This window comes from Bubalus kerabau, chromosome 23 (genome assembly GCF_029407905.1).
Source record: "Bubalus kerabau isolate K-KA32 ecotype Philippines breed swamp buffalo chromosome 23, PCC_UOA_SB_1v2, whole genome shotgun sequence".
Taxonomy (NCBI): domain Eukaryota; kingdom Metazoa; phylum Chordata; class Mammalia; order Artiodactyla; family Bovidae; genus Bubalus; species Bubalus kerabau.
In genome coordinates, this window is record NC_073646.1 from 23206238 (window position 1) to 23227042 (window position 20805).

Consider the following 20805-nt stretch of genomic DNA (forward strand, 5'->3'; position numbering starts at 1 on the left):
TGGGGTTTTTGTTACCAGTGAGTGCCACTTTCCTTGTGGTCTTCTAATTTTTCTTTTTTCTGTCATTCCTTGCTTTCTTCCTCATTCACATACATACTCCTACATAATCTTGTATGCTATTTGCATCTTTTAAATGAACAAGTTAAGTGTCTTAGACTTTTTAAGAAACAAGAGGCTTAAGAATAAAAGTTCTGCAAGATATCAAGGCAGATTTAAGTGTGAAGATTAAAGGAAATACTCAAGTATCTTGACTAGTTTGGATATACTATGTGAATCTTAAGATTCTCAAGTATGGTTTATAAACTGTTAGTTGAGATCTGTTATATAACAGTTCAGAACTGTTTTTCTGTTATAAACTGTTAGTAGCTCTGTAAGCCATACCTTAATGCTTATTTTTCACATGTTCTCAGGTTTTATTTTAGGAGCCAATTTTTAATGAAATGAATAGACAGGAAACCTAGTGGCATAGTTCAGCTGGGTCACTTCCCATTTTATCTGCTTTTATTAATAAATTTAATTATCTTTTGATTACCCTCAACTGTTGCAAACTCACACAACATGAAACACAGTATTAAGTGTTCCCTGAGACTGTGACTCTGTAACTTTATTGTACATAAGAATCTCTTGCAGAAGTGTGTTAAAACAGTCTAGGTGCCCTGTCCCACTCCTCTCCCCACCCCCGAGGGATTATATTCTCAGTCTGCATCTTTAACAAGTCCTCCAGGAGAATATGAGGTTAGAGGATGCTCAAGGCATGCCTTGAGAAACATCAATTTAAAGAATAGATATCCATGTTCCCAGTGACAGAATATTTATTAAGAACAGTTTTTGTCTGCTTTGTGCTGTATTATCAAAATGTGATGAGCAGGTAAGGACAACGAAACTGCTATGCTTAGAGAATGATGCTGAAAAAAGATTGTTTCTGAGTAGGTAAATACATTGTTTTAGTTAACAGATAAGAATTAATGTTTTTCTAAACTCCCAACCCTGCTCACTTTCTCAACTTCACTCCCATCTATTTTTTATCAGTCTACCATTGTGTGTTTTTGTGGTTCATCTTAGAGCAGTTTGTTGTATGCTGTTTCTAATTCAGACATTTCATACATGCATCCAAACAGTTTTAGGTTGAAATTGATGGCTTTTTACAGACAAAGTTTAAGAGCAGACCGCTTCATCTTAATACAATAAGATGTAAATGTAAAAGTATTTAAGTAGAAATTTGTGTTGGAAAAATTAACATCACCTGTAAACTCATAACTAATAATTAACTTCATTGCTATTTGAATACTGGAATACAAAAGTGCATTTGTGCCAAACACACAGCAAATACTGGGGAAAATGGGAACCCAAATATTTTAAATGAAACTTTCACCCTCGCCACTAACACCACTGATAAGCAACTCAGACTCTTCTTCTGTTTCTTTTTCTATCCTCTGTTCTCCTCTTTTTTTTTTTTTTTTTTTTCTTTTCTCTCTTTTGGGCAGTGGGAGACTCCTCTTTCACAAATTGGGAACAATGGGGCATAAGCAAATTGATACTTATTTCTGGAATCGTGGTGATGTCTATGGAGCAACTGCAACACAAATAACACACCTCAGGTACCCTGCTCTGTCCAGATGAGATTCTTGCATTTTTAGCATTGAGTTGAACACACTCTGTTCCTGAATGAAAGAGAAAAGATTTCTCTAGGAATTCCTATGTTTTACAAATGTGCCTGATTACAGAGAAGATGGGGGTATTGGAAGCGGTGGTGTTAAGTCTGAGAATGGCTTATTTTTTTCTTTGTTTTTAATGTATTTAATATCCAACATTTCCACAAAATTTTTACAAAAAAATGGACCCCCAAATGTCTAATGAGGTGTTACTTTTAAGTTTTTTACACATTTTTCTAATTAAATCATTAATATTTCTTGTGCTCAGTCATGTCCAACTCTTTGTGACTCCATGGACTGTAGCCCACCAGGCTCCTCTGTCCATGGAATTTTCTAGACAGGAATGTTGGAGTGGATTGCCATTTCCTACTCCGACTGTCTATACATAGATTAATCTCTCATAATACTAAGTATAAGACCACTGTTCTGAAGTCTAATTCTGTTTATTAATTATTGATGTGTGATTAGTGACATATTTCCTTTGAATTATCCACCTTAATTGTGTAATGTCAGTACCAGTTTTAGTTTCCCGTATTGTGACATTCACACGAGTATTTTCACAGGTTTGGAGACTGTTAGGCTCAGGAGGGAGAAGCCTTCTCCAGGAAACACGGCAGGCGGGGGGCGGTGGTTAGGGTGTTGGCCACCACTGCAGCTCAGACCCTGGCTCTGCCATTTAAATAGAGCTTTGTGGTGCTTGATTGTGTCACGGTACCGCTCTGACTCACAGTTCTTAGAAATACAGAATCTAAGATCCTTTTAGCCAATGTTATGGCTTTTTTTTCTGTTTTGTTATACTCTCTTAGGATTTTGTTTTATATCTTTTTGTTTAGGGGAGGATATTCATAACTGCTTTCTTATTTTGGAAAGTACTACACTTGTATAAACTAATTTGGCATCATACTAGATTATAAGTTCCCACTATTGTATAGTAAAATATATAAATATCTTGGAAATACTTTCCCATAACAGTGTTAAAACACTAAGACCTTCTTTTACAGAGAGGCATATGCAATTGGGAAGAAAGAAAAACCACCTTTTTTGCCAGAAGAACCATCATCATCTTCAGAAGAAGATGATCCTATCCCAGATGAGTTGTTGTGTCTCATCTGCAAAGATATTATGACTGATGCTGTTGTCATTCCCTGCTGTGGAAACAGTTACTGTGATGAATGTAAGAAATGTTGAACCTTTGAAGATACGTATTTTAGAGTGTGTGTATTTCCTTGGAAAGGCTCTTAGCAACAATATGTATTTAAATGATAAAACATGAATTATTGATACATTCATCAGTGAACATTTAATAACTTTTTCTTGCTCCTTTTTTTAAAAAAAGTCTATTTGTCCTTTAGAATTGACCACTTTCTTTACCTTCATCAAGGTGTCTTTACTGAGGTTTTATAAAATGTAGGATTTTTGTTTCAAATATGTTTTAAATGGTATCAATATAGAGAAATTTAAAAGCTTTTGGGGCCTTAGACATTTCCAAAGTATTTTTTAAAAATAAGTCCCTTTCTAGGAATGTGAAAAATAGCTTACTCTAAAATTCCTAAGGGTGATTGAGAACTATGGTCTGTAAACATATTACCCAAACAGTTGCCAGGGGGTTGCTTGTGACTTTTTTCCTAGTCATTTATCTTATATTAGCACTTGATTCTCTTCTGCCACTTACCTTAAGTTTTTCCCTTCTTACCCAGATGAAAATAATGTCATCTAAAAATTCCCTTGCTCAGTCCTGCTTTGGTCCTTTTCATTCCTAAAGATTGCTTTGGGGGACTTCCTTTGTGGTCCAGTGGTTAAGACTCCATGTGTTTCTGCGGGAGTCGGAGGGTGTTCATTCCCTGGTCATGGAACGTAAGATCCACTAAGGTCCTGTGTGCCATGTGGTGCAGCCAAAAGAAAAATAAGAAAAGACAGTCTTGGAATACAAATCTTTGTTATGGAGCCTCTTCAGTGAAGACAAAAGTCAAGAGGTTACTTAAGGCTTGTTTCAGAGTGTGTCTTAAATTTTACAAACCACTTTATATAACTGGAATTTTTTTTACTATACTGAAGCATAATCAGTACATCTGTAATTTGGTATTCCTTCTTACCTGCTGTGCTATAGATGTTTCTGATTTCCTTGCCTGAATAATGCTTCTGCTATATTAATGCCCTTTCCTAGTGATGCCTTTTTAAATTTTGTTTATGCCACATAGCTTATAAGATCTAAACTCCCTGACTAGGTATTTAACCCTGGCCCTCAGCAGTGTAGAGTCCTAACCACTGGACCACTGGGGTATTCCTAAGTGATTGCTTTTTTAAAAGCCCTGTATTTACAACATAATGATTTTGTCTTTTTCTAGGCTATATTTCTATTTTCTCCCTATAATACATTAGATGTTAGCTAACCAAGAGAATGGTATTTGAGAAAGAGTGTCCTTTCTCTCAATTTAAATGTTTGTTTAGCTTATATCCATTACTTCTGTGTTTAAGGTAGAGGTTGGAGCAGAGGAGTGATACCAGGAGAGAAATTTTACTTTTAAATTTCTTAAATTTAAAATTTACTTTTAAATTTCTTAATCTAAGAATAGAAGTGATTAGTAATGTGTGCTTGGAAAATAGTAGTGTAACTGAACACATCTTTTCAATTCATGGCCAAAAACTGGGTTCCTAACTGTGCTTTTGTTAATATTTAAAATCTTATACATAGGTATAAGGACAGCACTCTTGGAATCAGATGAACATACATGTCCAACATGTCATCAGAATGACGTCTCTCCTGACGCTTTAATTGCCAATAAGTTCTTACGACAGGTAGCTATATTTATATTCCTTTTTATGAAAATTTTTAAAAAATCTTTTGATTTAACTGTGCTTGAGTAAATACTACATCTTTTTCTGCATTTTTATGTTTGGTGTCTGTAGGCTGTTAATAACTTCAAAAATGAAACTGGTTATACGAAAAGACTAAGAAAACAGTTACCCCCACCCCCTCCCCCAATACCACCTCCAAGACCACTCATCCAGCGGAACCTACAGCCTCTGATGAGATCTCCAATATCAAGACAGCAAGATCCTCTGATGATTCCAGTGACATCTTCATCAACTCACCCGGCTCCATCTATGTCTTCACTAACCTCTAATCAGTCTTCTTTGGCCCCTCCTGTCCCTGGAAATCCATCTTCTGCCCCAGCCCCCGTACCTGATATAACTGCAACAGTCTCCATATCAGTCCACTCAGAAAAATCAGATGGACCTTTTCGGTAAGTCCGTATTTCTCACTGTTAGGAAACAACTGAGACCAGAGACGTTTTTTTTTTAATTGTATATTGCTTAAATTGTTGTTTTAGTGACTGGCAGTCTGTAGCATCCTACTGTATTCAGTAAGGTGGGTGACTTGTAAGAAATGGCTTCGTCTTTTGGAATTCCCTGGCAGTCCAGTGATTAGGACTTGGCTCTTGAATTGCTGGAGCCCGGGTTCAGTCCCTTTTGGAGATCTGAGATCCCATAAGCCACATAGCATGGCCAAATGAAAAAAAAAGAAATGACTTAGTCTTACTGGAGGAATAAACAGATGAAGGAGATTCATTTGTAAATGATTAAGTGTCCTAAAGTCAAAAACTATACAGATTGCCAGCAACCCCTCTTAAATGTTGAATAGTATCCCATAACAGCTTTGCAGTTCACAGGAGGGAGCGTTCACTTATGGTCATAATGACGGTATTAAAAAACAGTAGATTTGAGTAGAAGAACAGAGGGGACAGGATGAAACACTGGTATAAAGGTCAGAAATAATTGTTTTGGAGCATAATTATGTAGGAGAGTAGCAAAACCTCACTTAAATCCTACCGCTTCTGAAATGAAAAGGACCTATGACTATATAGTCCAGTGGCTCTATAAGTCCAAGTCTTAAAAAAATGAACCAGCTTTGAAAAATTAAGATGCCAGAAGCATCTGGTATGTTCCCAGAAGCAAAATTTTTAGGAGTAGGACCTTTACAAGTATACTAAAGAGATCCCTGCAAACTACTTGTATATATAGGATGGATAAACAACAAGATCCTATTGTACAGCACAGGAAACTTGAGTATCATGTCACAAATCATGATGAAAAAGAATAAAATCCCACTGATCTAGTTCAGCCTTTCATTTGATTAATAGTGGGAGTGGTCTGTTATTCATTGACTTAGCTTAGAGTACCTTTTTGACTTACTAGAGCTGGAAGTAGAATTTAACTCTAAATCCTTTTTTTCTCTTTTTGGTTTTGCAACTTTTTTTTTAAGCTTTAGTAGTCTTAAAACTGCACCAGTTTCTATCATTTCATAGATTGTACTTTTTACAAGATTCCTTCATCATACATTTTACTTACATATGAAGAACTCTTCAACAGTCCAGTCTGGCTCATTGTCCCCAGAAGTTTACATCATCTTTGATTTAAGTCACCTTAATGCAAGTGTGATGGAGAATAGTGTTAGAACAACAAGATGTAATTTAAAACTTTTTTCCCGTTAATAATTTTTTAGTTACATGCAAAAGGAAACCTTATAATCCTATCATCACAGATAATGCATTCCTGAAGTAAGAATATTTGTGTACTGCAGACATTTTCTGCAGATCTATTATTTTTTGAACTCTGCAATTATTTCAGTTCAGTTCAGTCACTCAGTCGTGTCTGGCTTTTGGGACCCCATGAATTGCAGCACACCAGGCCTCCCTGTCCATCACCAACTCCCGGAGTTCACTCAAACTCATGTCCATCAAGTCAGTGATGGCATCCATCCATCTCATCGTCTATTGTCCCCTTCTCCTCCTACCCCCAGTGCCTCCCAGCATCAGGGTCTTTTCCAGTAAGTCAGTTCTTCGCATGAGGTAGCCAAAGTATTGGAGTTTCAGCTTCAGCATCAGTCCCTCCAGTGAACTCGCAGGACTGATCTCCTTTAGGATGGACTGGTTGGATCTCCTTGCAGTCCAAGGGACTCTCAAGATCTCTTTTCCAACACCACAGTTCAAAAGCATCAATTCTTTGGTGCTCAGCTTTCTTCAGAGTCCCAGCTGTCACATCCACACATGACCACTGGAAAAACCATAGCCTTGACTAGACGGACCTTTATTGACAAAGTAATACCTCTGCTTTTCAATATGCTATCTAGGTTGGCCATAACTTTTCTTCCAAGGAGTAAGCGTCTTTTAATTTCATGGCTGTAATCACCATCTGCAGTGATTTTGGAGCCCCAAAAAAATAAAGTCTGACACTGTTTCCACTGTTTCCCCATCTATTTGCCATGAAGTGCCATCCAGCCATCTCATCCTCTATTGTCCCCTTCTCCTCCTGCCCCCAATCCCTCCCAGCATCAGAGACTTTTCCAATGAGTCAACTCTTCGCATCAGGTGGCCAAATATTGGAGTTTCAGCTTTAGCATCAGTCCTTCCAATGAACACCCAGGACTGATACCCTTTAGAATGGACTGGTTGGATCTCCTTGCAGTCCAAGGGAGCTCTCAGAAAATAAAGTCTGACACTGTTTCCACTGTTTCCCCATCTATTTCCCATGAAGTGATGGGACCAAATGCCATGATCTTCATTTTCTGAATGTTGAGCTTTAAGCCAACTTTTTCACTCTCCTTTCACTTTCATCAAGAGGCTTTTTAGTTCCTCTTTACTTTCTGCCATAAGGGTGGTGTCATCTGCATATCTGAGGTTATTGATACTTCTCCCAGAAATCTTGATTCCAGCTTGTGCTTCTTCCAGCCCACCGTTTCTCATGATGTACTCTGCATAGAAGTTAAATAAGCAGGGTGATAATATACAGCCTTGACATACTCCTTTTCCTATTTGGAACCAGTCTGTTGTTCCATGTCCAGTTCTAACTGTTGCTTCCTGACCTGCATACAAATTTCTCAAGAGGCAGGTCAGGTGGTCTGGTATTTCCATCTCTTTCAGAATTTTCCACAGTTTATTGTGATCCACACAGTCAAAGGCTTTGGCATAGTCAATAAAGCAGAAATAGATGTTTTTCTGGAACTCTCTTGCTTTTTCCATGATCCAGCAGATGTTGGCAATTTGATCTCTGGTTCCTCTGCCTTTTCTAAAACCAGCTTGAACATCTGGAAGTTCATGGTTCACATATTGCTGAAGCCTGGCTTGGAGAATTTTGAGCATTACTTTACTATCGTGTGAGATGAGTGCAGTTGTGCAGTAGTTTGAGCATTCTTTGGCATTGCCTTTCTTTGGGATTGGAATGAAAACTGACCTTTTCCAGTCCTGTGGCCACTGCTGCGTTTTTCAAATTTGCTGGCATATTGAGTGCAGCACTTTCACAGCATCATCTTTCAGGATTTGAAATAGCTCCACTGGAATTCCATCACCTTCACTAGCTTTGTTCATAGTGATGCTCTCTAAGGCCCATTTGACTTCCCATTCCAGGATGTCTGGCTCTAGGTGAGTGATCACACCATCGTGATTATCTGCGTCATGAAGATCTTTTTTGTACAGTTCTCCTGTGTATTCTTGCCACCTCTTCTTAATATCTTCTGCTTCTGTTAGGTCCATATCATTTCTGTCCTTTATCGAGCCCATCTTTGCATGAAATGTTCCCTTGGTGTATCTGATTTTCTTGAAGAGATCTCTAGTCTTTCCCATTCTGTTGTTTTCCTCTATTTGCATTGATTGCTGAGGAAGGCTTTCTTATCTCCCCTTGCTATTCTTTGGAATTCTGCATTCAGATGCTTATATCTTTCCTTTTCTCCTTTGCTTTTCACTTCTCTTCTTTTCACAGCTGTTTGTAAGGCCTCCTCAGACAGCCATTTTGCTTTTTTGCATTTGTTTTCCATGGGGTGGTTTTTATCACTGTATCCTGTACAATGTCACAAACCTCTGTCCATAGTTCATCAGGCACTCTATCAGATGTAGTCCCTTACATCTATTTCTCACTTCCACTGTATAATCATAAGGGATTTGATTTAGGTCATACCTGAATGTTCTAGTGGTTTTCCCCACTTTCTTCAATTTAAGTCTGAATTTGGCAATAAAGAATTCATGATCTGAGCCACAGTCAGCTCCCAGTCTTGTTTTTGCTGACTGTATAGAGCTTCTCCATCTTTGGCTGCAAAGAATATAATCAGTCTGATTTCGGTGTTGACCATCTGGTGATGTCCATGTGTAGAGTCTTCTCTTGTGTTGTTGGAAGAGGGTGTTTGCTACGACCAGTGCTTTCTCTTGGCAAAACTCTATTAGCCTTTTCCCTGCTTCATTCCATACACCAAGGCCAAATTTGCCTGTTATTCCAGGTGTTTCTTGACTTCCTATTTTTGCATTCCAGGTCCTATAATGAAAAGGACATCTTTTTTGGGTGTTAGTTCTAAAAGATCTTGTAGGTCTTCTTAGAGACATTCAACTTCAGCTTCTTCAGCGTTACTGGTTGGGGCACAGGCTTGGATTACTGTGATACTGAATGGTTTGCCTTGGAAACGAACAGAGATCATTCTGTCATTTTTGAGATTGCATCCAAGTACTGCATTTCGGACTCTCTTTGTTGACCATGATGGCTACTCCATTTCTTCTAAGGGATTCCTGCCCACAGTAGTAGATATAATGCTCATCTGAGTTAAATTCACCCATTCCAGTCCATTTTAGTTTGCTGATTCCTAGAATGTCGACTTTCACTCTTGCCATCTCCTGTTTGACCACTTCCAATTTGCCTTGATTCATGGACCTGACATTCCAGGTTCCTATGCAATATTGCTCTTTACAGCATCGGGCCTTGCTTCGATCACCAGTCACATCCACAGCTGGGTATTGTTTTTGCTTTGGCTCCATCCCTTCATTCTTTCTGGAGTTATTTCTCCACTGATCTCCAGCAGCATATTGAGCGCCTACCAACCCAGGGAGTTCCCCTTTCAGTATCCTATCATTTTGCCTTTTCATACTGTTCATGGGGTTCTCAAGGCAAGAAAAGTGAAGTGGTTTGCCATTCCCTTCTCCAGTGGACCACATTCTGTCAGACCTCTCCACCATGACCCTCCCATCTTGGGTGGCCCCACACGGCATGCATGGCTTAGTTTCATTGAGTTAGACAAGGCTGTGGTTCTTGTGATCAGATTGGCTAGTTTTCTGTGATTATGGTTTCAGTGTGTCTGCCCTCTGATGCCCTCTTGCAACACCTACCATCTTATTTGGGTTTCTCTTACCTTAGATGTGGGGTATCTCTTCACAGCTGCTCCAGCAAAGTGCAGCTGCTGCCCCTTACCTTGGACGAGGGGTATCTCCTCACTGGCCCACCCTCCTGACCTTGAACGTGGAGTAGCTCCTCTTGGCCCTCCTTGGCGCGCAGCTGCCGCTCCTTGGATGTGGGGTGGCTCCTCTCCGCAAGTGTTTGAGGCCTTTTAAATATGACTCAATCTTTGGAATGATAGAATGTTTCTTCAAAAATATGGAAAATATTCTCATTGAAATTTAAGGCACACAGCATGCTGATTTGACTTACACATATTGTGAAATAATTACTGCAGTAGGATCAGCCAACATCCATCTTCTCACCTAAATACAATAAGAAGTGGAAAAGAGTTCTCACCTCTTTGTGATGAGAACTCTTAGGATTTAATCTCTCTTAACAGCTTTCCAGTACACCATACAGCTGTGTTACCTACAGTCATCATGTTGTACATTACATCCTGAGTACTTATCTTATATAACTGGAAGTTTGTACCTTTCATTCTCTATTTGTAATGACCTTTTAATGTTGTTGTAAATTATTTTATTTCCTAGGGATTCAGATAATAAAATACTGCCAGCTGCAGCACTTGCATCAGAACATTCAAAGGGAGCTTCTTCAATTGCAATTACTGCTCTTATGGAAGAGAAGGTAAGTTTCATTGGCTTTTAAATTTAGAGACTTTTTTATATTATTACAGTAGTTTTTTGTTTTGTTTTTTAATAACTATTTGTGTTTTTTTCTAAAGGGTTACCAGGTGCCTGTACTTGGAACCCCCTCTTTGCTTGGACAGTCATTATTGCATGGACAATTGATCCCCACAACTGGTGAGTATAAAATCATTTCGGTTTGAACTTTTTCCCTTAAAAAATAATTTTAGCTTTATTCAGCATATAATTTTATATTTAGTTGTTCTTATTGTTTTGTCCAAGGTCCAGTAAGAATAAATGCTGCTCGTCCAGGTGGTGGTCGACCAGGTTGGGAACAGTAAGTATATGTTTCACATAATCTTCAGATGATTGCTTTCAAACCAGAGATAGAAATTACAATCTAAGTAGTGTGTTGCTGAGTGTCTTTTATTATAAACTCTCTTATATGCCGTAGTTTACAGTTTTTATGTAAAATGTCACAAACTCAAGACTATATGAAGAATTATTTTCTAAAAGAATGTGTTTTCTAAAATAAATTCTTTTTAAAGCGTATCAATCACAAAATTTCTCATTTTGAATAGTTCAGTTAATTAAATTCTATTGCATATTAAAATCTATAAAGTTTGAGAGACATGCTTTGTGAACAGTCCCTGTAATAAGTCCTTCCTCCTCTCAGAAGAAAAAGCAAAAAATTCTATAGGGTATAATTTTTTATGGCACTAAAAATCAGATTTGTTTATTGTTTTATATAATATTTATGTTTATATAGCTCATATATTTAATTTATATAAACTGGCTTATATTCTAAAACTTTGATCTTTTTGTTTGAAAGATAAATCAGACTCATTATAGAAAAAGTATGTTAAGAATGTATCAGTAGAAAAGGCTTCCCTGGTGGCTCAGATGGTGAAGAATCTGCCTGCAGTGTGGGAGACGCAGGTTCAATCTCTGGATTGGGATGATTTCCCTGGAGAAGGGAATGGCTACCCACTCCAGTATTCTTGCCTGAAGAATTACATAGACAGAAGATCCTGGTGGGCTAAAGTCCATGAAGTCACAGAGTCAGCCATGACTGAGTGACTAAAACACACACATACAAATCTATCAGTAGAAAGAATATGGGATTTGAAGACAGATCTGGGTTTGAATCCCAGCTCCTGCATTTACTAGCTGTATGACAGTGAGTGTGTGATTGTACTTCTCAGCCTCCATTGCCTCATCTGTAGAATTGGAATGGTGCTACTTACCTCACATGTCAGACACCTCCACATAGTTCCCAGCAGATAAAAGGACTCTTTTCCTTTTCTGTAACAGTTCAAGGCTTCCCTGGTGGCTCATTGGTGAAGAACCCACCTGCCAGTGCAGGGTTCTGATGCCTGGTCCGGGGACATCCCACATGCCTAGGACCAACCAAGCCCATACAGCGCAGCTGTTGAGCCTGTGCTTTCTAAAGCCCAGGAACTGCAACTGTTGAGCCCAGGGTTTGTAACTGCTAAAGTGCATGCGCCCTAGAGTCCATGCTGTGCAACAGGAGCAGCCACCCCAGTGAGAAGCCTGCTCACTGCCACAAAGACCAGCCCCTGCTCCCCACAAGCAGAGAAGAGCCCGAGCAGCAATCCAGCACAGCCAATAAATAAATACTGAACTTTTTTTAAGTACATGGGATCTTTTTTAATGCTAATTAACATATACTACATGAAGTTTATATTGAGGCTTCATTGTTTATAATGTTAATCAGAAAAAATATTCAGGTACATATGCTTGCTCATATCTGTCTATCTGGAACAAGCAAGAATCAGGGTCAGGGAGTAAGGAAAAGTTTCCGGAATAGTTAAAAAATAGGTGTCTTAAAGTCTGTGCACAAAAAGATCATGTATTATACTCAAGCCTATTTTATCTTTCCACACAGTTCCAACAAACTTGGATACTTGGTTTCTCCACCACAGCAAATTAGAAGAGGAGAGAGAAGCTGCTACAGGTAGGCTTGCTAAAAGTCCTGAATAACGGTAATCTGATGACACACTGAAAAATACAGCAAAAATTAAAGCATGGCAGTGGCAAGGGGAGTGAGTTCATTTGGTTTGCAGATACCTCACTTAAATCTTGAGTTGCGCTTGAGAGGCCTGTAAAAGAATAGGTTACATTTAGTATTTTAAATATTGGTTTTTTAAGGCTACATCTTTGCTACTCCTATTTAAGGACTACTTTCTCCTTGTCAGCACATAGCAGAATATTGGCTTATCTCTGTTGAGTGTAGAGGAAAGTCAGTAAAGCCTATACAGTGTTTAAGGTGTTGTCATTAATTTAAAGTGAATGTTAACCAGTTCAACTCCTAATGTGAAGAAGAATTGCACATATTTCTCCCCTAGACTCAGTTGTCCCAGTCTTCTGCCATCTTTTCTTCTAAAAGAAGAGACAAGAGATTGTTAGGGACCCTTGCTCTGGAGATACACAAGCAGTGTCAATCTAAGAAGTAACCCACATAAGTTTTACTCTCTAGGTCATTCTTAAGGATATCTTCTAGTGCACCAAAGGGAATTGCTAAGCTTATGAAGGATAACTACTGTTTTGTTGCTAAATCACGTATTTAATAGGATATTTACTAAATCAGACTCTCTGAAGAGGCTTAAAATCTAAACCCCTGCTGCTGCTGTTGTATACCAGTTACCTGTAATTTAAAGATCCTTTTAAAAAGCTTAACAGAAATAAGCCCACTTTTTAAAAAAAACACAAAAAAAACACAAAAAAACAGTTTCTTTGATGAGGCAGAATTTTAGCACTTATTTTAACTGTGTGAGAATAAAACAGATTTTCAGTTACTGATTACAAATGTAATCTAATAATTGTTCTAGTTTGAAGGGTCTTTACATATTTACTCAAAAAGATTATAGGAAGTGGGTTTTCTTCATTTAAACTTGATCTTGGAAGGCATTTTGGGGAGAACCAGATCACAGGCTTTAACCTATCAGCTCCTTTAAATGATGGATTAGGAAGTAACAAGAGATCATTGTGAAGTGATAATTGGAACTTCACAAGAGAACTTTTAAACATAGTGTCTCCATATAAAGAAGGCCTTGTAAATGTATATCCTCTCAGTCCCTAACTGGCCTGAAAAGTTGTTTTTAACATGTGAATGATGTTACCTTTACATTCAGTTTATATCAGTGTCCTGATGCTTATTTAAATAGTTTTGGGATAGAAAAGATAAGCTTCCTTATCTCAGATGCTTTAATATCTTGGAATTATTTTTCCAGAAGTATAAACCGTGGACGACACCACAGCGAAAGATCACAGAGAACTCAAGGCCCGTCACTGCCAGCGACTCCAGTGTTTGTTCCTGTCCCACCCCCTCCCTTGTATCCGCCTCCTCCCCACACACTTCCTCTCCCAGGTGTTCCTCCACCACAGTTCTCTCCTCAGTTTCCTCCTGGCCAGCCACCACCTGCTGGGTATAGTGTTCCCCCTCCAGGGTTTCCTCCAGCTCCAACCAATTTATCCGCACCTTGGGTGTCATCTGGAGTACAGACTGCTCATTCTAATACCATCCCAACAACACAAGCACCACCTTTGTCCAGGGAAGAATTCTATAGAGAGCAACGACGACTAAAAGAAGAGTAAGTGTTCTAATTTGAAATTACTCTACACGTTCATTTTCTGATGTAACATTAAACAGGTATCTTTGGAAGCATTTTCCAGTGTTTCCAGTTAGTGTAAGAAAAATCACCTAAAAATTAAACCAAGTCATACAAGCAACTTCCTCAGGGATTCCTAGTTATTTATAGTTTTAAAGTGGAAAACTAATGGCAATTTCATTCATTTCATTCATAATCTAATTACATTTGTCTTGTTAGTTTTCTTAAATGGTTTTTGTTAACTTTCACTCTTTAACTTTATTTTACTAGGGAAAAGAAAAAGTCCAAGCTAGATGAGTTTACAAATGATTTTGCTAAGGAATTGATGGAATACAAAAAGATTCAAAAGGAGCGTAGGCGCTCATTTTCCAGGTTAGTGTTTTGCAAGCCTTCACAACAGAATTGCAAATGGGACTTTGAATATCCAGGGATTAGCTATGGATATAAATAACATCACAGTTATGGAATTTTTCTGATTCGGTCTAGGTTTATAGAAATGTAGCTTATTTCCCAGTATCTGTTTATTGAAATAATATCTCACTGTAAATTCTATTGTGTAGAACTAGCAGTTATGGGGATTAAATTACCCTTGTCCCTTGAAGTTATTTATAGTATGAAAAAAATTGGGAAATGTTTATAGAAGGAAAGAAATAGGGGAGTAGCCAAAGAATACATTTCTGAGGACCCTCTTAAGGCTACAGCTTTCTGCTGGAACATTAACCTGTGTAATTATGAAATAACAGTAGACTACAAATTGCTTTATTGATAGAAAAACTGAATTATAAAAATTCCCTAGAAGCTTGTTTAGAAGACTTCTTTTTTAAGCTTATGCTCGAAATATGGTTCCTTTTAAAGCTAGACTGTTGGCCAAATAAAGGACAAAAAGAGAAAAATCAGTGCTACTTAAAATAATCAGATAGGAAGTAAAATTTAAATTTAATTGGCATTTTGTTTAGTGTTGATTAGCTCATATAATTCACGGTACATTAATGCACTTCACTCTAATTATTAAGACTTCACTTTTGTTTTGCAACAAGTGATTGCTCTGATCTTTGTGTACTTTATTCCATTCCAGTAGAGGTCAGTGTGCCTCTTTAATCATCTAAGATGAAACTTGATATAAAGAAATATGGAACCATGAGGAGAACATACTTGAATGCAAGAATCTGTATTTTATTTAGTATATATTTCTCAACTATCAATTATTGTTTTGTTTTTGTTTTTTTTTTTAGGTCCAAGTCTCCCTATAGTGGTTCATCCTATTCAAGAAGTTCATATACTTATTCTAAATCAAGATCTGGTTCAACGCGGTCACGTTCTTATTCTCGATCATTTAGCCGCTCACATTCTCGTTCCTATTCACGATCACCTCCGTACCCCAGAAGAGGCAGAGGAAAGAGTCGAAATTACCGTTCACGGTCTAGATCGCACGGGTATCATCGATCTAGGTCAAGGTCACCTCCATATAGACGGTATCACTCACGATCAAGATCTCCTCAAGCATTTAGGGGACAGTCTCCTAATAAACGTAATGTACCTCAAGGAGAAACAGAGCGTGAATATTTTAACAGATTCAGAGAAGTTCCACCACCTTATGACATGAAAGCTTATTATGGGAGGAATGTTGACTTTAGAGACCCATTTGAGAAAGAACGTTATCGAGAATGGGAGAGAAAATATCGAGAGTGGTATGAAAAATATTACAAAGGCTTTGCTACTGGAGCACAGCCTAGACCATCAGCAAATAGAGAGAACTTTTCTCCAGAAAGATTTTTACCACTTAACCTTAGGAATTCTCCCTTCACAAGAGGCCGCAGAGAGGATTACTCTGGTGGACAGAGTCATAGAAGTCGAAATGTAGGTGGCAACTATCCAGAAAAGCTTTCATCGAGAGACAGTCACAATCAGAAGGATAATACAAAGTCAAAAGACAAGGAAGGTGAAAATGCTCCAGGAGATGGTAAAGGAAATAAACATAAGAAACATCGAAAAAGAAGAAAGGGGGAAGAAAGTGAAGGCTTTCTGAACCCAGAGTTACTAGACACTTCTAGGAAATCAAGAGAGCCTACAAGTGGTGAGGAAAATAAAACAGACTCATTGTTTGTTCTCCCAAGTAGAGATGATGCTACACCTGTTAGAGACGAACCAATGGATGCTGAATCCATTACTTTTAAATCAGTGTCTGAAAAAGACAAGAGAGAAAAAGATAAACCTAAAGCAAAAGGTGACAAGACCAAACGGAAAAATGATGGATCTACTGTATCCAAAAAAGAAACTGTTGTAAAACCTGCTAAAGGACCCCAAGAAAAACTAGATGGAGAGCGTGAAAAATCTCCTCGATCTGAACCTCCACTTAAAAAAGCCAAAGAGGAGACCCCGAAGACTGACAATGTGAAATCATCGTCTTCCTCTCAAAAAGATGAAAAGACGGTTGGTACCCCCAGAAAAGCTCACTCAAAGTCAGTAAAGGAGCATCAGGAGACAAAACCAGTCAAAGAGGAAAAAGTGAAGAAGGACTACTCCAAAGACATCAAGTCAGAGAAGGTAACTAGTAAGGAAGAAAAGGCCAGGAAGCCTAATGAGAAAAGTAAACCACTTGATAGCAAGGGAGAAAAAAGGAAGAGAAAAACTGAAGAAAAAAGTGTAGATAAAGATTTTGAGTCATCTTCAATGAAAATCTCTAAATTAGAAGTAACTGAAATAGTGAAACCATCACCCAAGCGCAAAATGGAGCTTGATATTGAAAAGATGGATAGGACACCTGAAAAAGACAAAATTTCATCATCAGCTGCTCCAGCCAAAAAAATCAAGCTTAACAGAGAAACGGGTAAAAAAATTGGAAGTACAGAAAATGTATCTAACACAAAAGAACCCTCTGAAAAATTGGAATCAACATCCAGCAAAGTGAAACAAGAAAAAGTCAAAGGAAAGGTCAGGCGGAAAGTGACTGGAACTGAAGGATCCAGCTCAACACTTGTGGATTATACCAGGTATCTGATAATTGGGGAGGGGTGGGGTGGGGGAGGGTTGCATTGTGGATTACACCAGGTATCTGATAATGGCGGGGGTGAGAAAAGGAGAATATGTTTCTTCAGAATGTATTGATGTTAGGGGTTAGCTGGTTACTCTTGTCTTTGAGGATAACAATTGTTAAAAGATAACAGATGTTAAGTAGATTTTGGGAGTGAGCCACACTTTTATGTAATCATACACACATATCTTAGAGCAGAGTAAGTGGGCTTTTGAAACTTGAAAGGGCATTTATCATATTTAAGTTGAGTCTTTTTATACTCATCAGTGTTTAACAGTTACGAGTTCTTCATTGAATAAAAAATATTTTAATTCTTTTTAGTACCAGTTCGACTGGAGGCAGTCCTGTGCGGAAATCTGAAGAAAAAACAGATACAAAGCGAACTGTCATTAAAACAATGGAAGAATATAATAATGACAACACAGCTCCTGCTGAAGATGTTATTATTATGATCCAGGTTCCCCAATCCAAATGGGATAAAGATGACTTTGAATCTGAAGAAGAAGATGTTAAATCCACCTCACAGCCTATATCAAGTGTAGGAAAACCTGCCAGTATTATAAAAAATGTTAGCACTAAACCACCAAATGCAATCAAGTATACTGAAAAAGAAAGTGAATCATCAGAGAAAATTCAGAAACTCGCCAAGGAAGTGAGCCATGAAATTGCACAGCATGAGGTCAAAAGTTCAAAAAACTCTGCGTCTAGTGAAAAAGGGAAAACCAAAGATCGAGATCACTCAGTACTGGAAAAGGAAAACCCAGAAAAGAGAAAGAACAGCAGCACTCAGCCAGAGAAAGATAGTAATCTGGGCCGTCTGAGTGAGCAAGGAGATTTTAAAGGTCTGCCTCAGTCTTCCAAAGAGACTAGAACTTCTGGGAAAGAAGATAAGCATGATTCCATTCGAGGGTCCTCAAATAAAGACTTCACTCCCAACAGAGACAAAAAAGCCGATTATGACAACAGAGAGTATTCAAGTTCCAAACGTAGAGATGAAAGGAATGAATTAACAAGAAGAAAAGACTCTCCTCCTCGGAGTAAAGACTCTGCATCTGGACAAAAAACTAAGCCAAGGGAGGAGAGAGAGTTGCCTAAAAAAGGAACAGGAGATTCCAAAAAAAGTAATTCTAGTCCCACGAGAGACAAAAAACCTCATGATCATAAAGCCACTTATGATACTAAACGCTTAAGTGAAGAGACAAAATCTGTAGATAAAAATCCCTGTAAAGATCGTGAGAAACATATGTTAGAGGCAAAGAACAATAAAGAGTCAAGTGGCAATAAATCACTTAGTATACTTAACCCACCTGAGGCACAGATTGAGAAAGAGCAAGTTACTGGGCAAATTGATAAGAACACCATCAAGCCTAAGCCCCAGTTAAGTCACTCCTCTCGACTGTCCTCTGACTTAACTAGAGAAACTGATGAAGCTGCTTTTGAACCAGACTATAATGAAAGTGATAGTGAAAGCAATGTGTCTATAAAAGAGGAAGAAACTGCAGGAAAGGTTTCTAAGGAACTGAAAGATAAAGTAGTGGAGAAAGCAAAGGAGAGCCTGGACACGGCAGCAGTCAGCCAGGCAGGCGTCACCAGGAGCCAGAGTCAGAGCAGCCCGAGTGTCAGTCCAAGCAGAAGTCACAGCCCTTCTGGAAGCCAAACCCGGAGCCACAGCAGCAGTGCCAGCTCTGCAGAAAGTCAGGACAGCAAGAAGAAGAAGAAAAAGAAGGAAAAGAAAAAGCACAAGAAACATAAAAAGCATAAGAAGCATAAGAAGCATGCAGGCACTGAAGCAGAATTGGAAAAAAGCCAAAAACACAAACATAAGAAAAAGAAGTCAAAGAAGAGCAAAGATAAAGAAAAGGAGAAGGAGAAGGATGACCAAAAAGTGAAATCTGTCACTGTGTAGAAGGGCAGATTTTTAAAAATTGACTTAATTCCTAAGTCATCTGTATTAAATTTTGTTATAATGTAAAGAGATTCAAGCCTTGTAAATAATGATACGGAAGACCCTGTGCTGCACTTAAAATATTGCTGCTTGATTTGATTTTTACATCAGAGCTTTATAACACGAACTTTTGTACAGAATTGTGAGTTGTGACCATGTAACATGAGAGGTTTTGCTAGGGCCTATTATTTTTAACCACCATTAATTAGTTGGGGTGGAGTTTACTGTACTGTGAAATTTTCACATTTGAATTTTTTTAATTGCCTGGCAAAAGCTGATATCAGTTCTAAAATATCAGCAGAATGATTTGCTGAATTCATTACAACCCTGTTATGTCACTTTTTGATTACAATAAAAGTTTTCAGTAAACTTTTCAAATGTTGAATGTTTGCCTTATTTGAAGGAAAGTGTGTCATGACTTCACTTCCCTCTTCCATTTCCCTATTTAAAGTATCTTTTGAGTCTTTAGTATAAACTGAACTGTATGTATAAAATCCTGAAGTAAACATGGAAGATATACTTCATTTGTGGGCTGATAATAGGTGGCCAGAAATAAGGAATCGTGGTTAATTTGATTTCTGGTTGAATAAGTCTTAAAGTTCTAGATCGCACTTACCATACGTGGCCTACCCAATCTGTGTCCAGCAGTGAGCAGTAATAGGTCCAGAAGCACTAGGTAGAGACTACAGTGGGTGTCCTTAATGGCTCTGGTTCAGGAAGTTTATTGTGGGCAATAAAAAGCTATTGAAAAGATGTTGGGAGCTAGGGTAAGATTGGTACTTTAGAAACACAGCTGTGTAAATAGAGATTAAGAAGACAGTGGCTAAAAGGAGGAAGAGAGAGAGTTCTGGTGTGAGGTAATGATCCTGAAATACTTTGGTCCATGGCAATGGACAGGTAGTGAGAGAACAGGTTTACATTAGCAGCAACTCAGTTCATTTCCTTGATATTATTTCCAAAGTGTACCATGTTTACAGTCCTGTATGCTGCTGTTGGTACTCGGTTTTAGGTGGTATACAAACATACGTGAGGATGTTTTCTAATGCAGCATTTAATACGTAAGGAAAAACATTAAGTGATTGAAAACATGTAAGGGTAAAACGAAAATGCTGTTCACATCAGGAAAGCAATTCAGGACTGAGTTAAGCTTGGGGAGATGTTGCCTTTAAGTGAAACCAACTTGACTTTAAAGAGCTCTTTTGCTGTGATTCTTAAGTCACTCTTTTTATTTCCAGACATCTCCATCACGGGGGAGTTCCACCCACTGCTCGCCTCACCCCTTTCCAAGCTCACAACACGGTCCACTTGTGCTTTCAGATAGTCCAGCAAGACCACACTCCATTCTTACTAATCTCGGCCCCACATCTAGACCATATCACCCACATTCACTGAGGACTTTGGCATCTAGAACTCACTTTTTATCATACATTCTATCATATGAGGTCAGTTTCATTACCTGGATGCATTGTTAATAATTCACTTGGAGCTCAGCTGGCCTTCACTTTAATTGCAGTCCACTCCTATGACAATTTTCTTGAGTTGATCACCACCCGTCACCATACCCATCTTAAAATTTCAACTCCAGTGTGTCATCTGCAACCTTTTTCAGCTACTTTCCCTATTGGCCTTATTTAGACCTGAGGTTTCAACTCATCCCTTAGTCACTTGCTGGCTTTCCTTCTATAGCTGCCTGTATCGCATCATT

The 20805-nt window shown here is 38.3% G+C and overlaps 1 protein-coding gene across 2 annotated transcripts in view; it reads left to right on the top strand.

Annotated features, from left to right (window-relative positions):
• RBBP6 (RB binding protein 6, ubiquitin ligase) overlaps window positions 1-19478 on the top strand; it is a 35527-nt gene extending 16049 nt beyond the window's left edge. The window contains exons 8-18 of one of the 2 annotated variants that reach the window (XM_055562626.1): window positions 2654-2826; window positions 4345-4448; window positions 4560-4897; window positions 10397-10493; window positions 10591-10669; window positions 10775-10829; window positions 12402-12470; window positions 13747-14106; window positions 14395-14496; window positions 15357-17114; window positions 17477-19478. In XM_055562626.1, coding sequence (XP_055418601.1) covers window positions 2654-2826; window positions 4345-4448; window positions 4560-4897; window positions 10397-10493; window positions 10591-10669; window positions 10775-10829; window positions 12402-12470; window positions 13747-14106; window positions 14395-14496; window positions 15357-17114; window positions 17477-19061 — 4720 coding nt within the window. In that variant the 3' untranslated portion in view covers window positions 19062-19478. The remainder of the gene's footprint in view (window positions 1-2653; window positions 2827-4344; window positions 4449-4559; window positions 4898-10396; window positions 10494-10590; window positions 10670-10774; window positions 10830-12401; window positions 12471-13746; window positions 14107-14394; window positions 14497-15356; window positions 17115-17476) is intronic. The other variant, XM_055562627.1, reaches the window with a different exon arrangement.
• Window positions 19479-20805: the final 1327 nt, after the last annotated feature.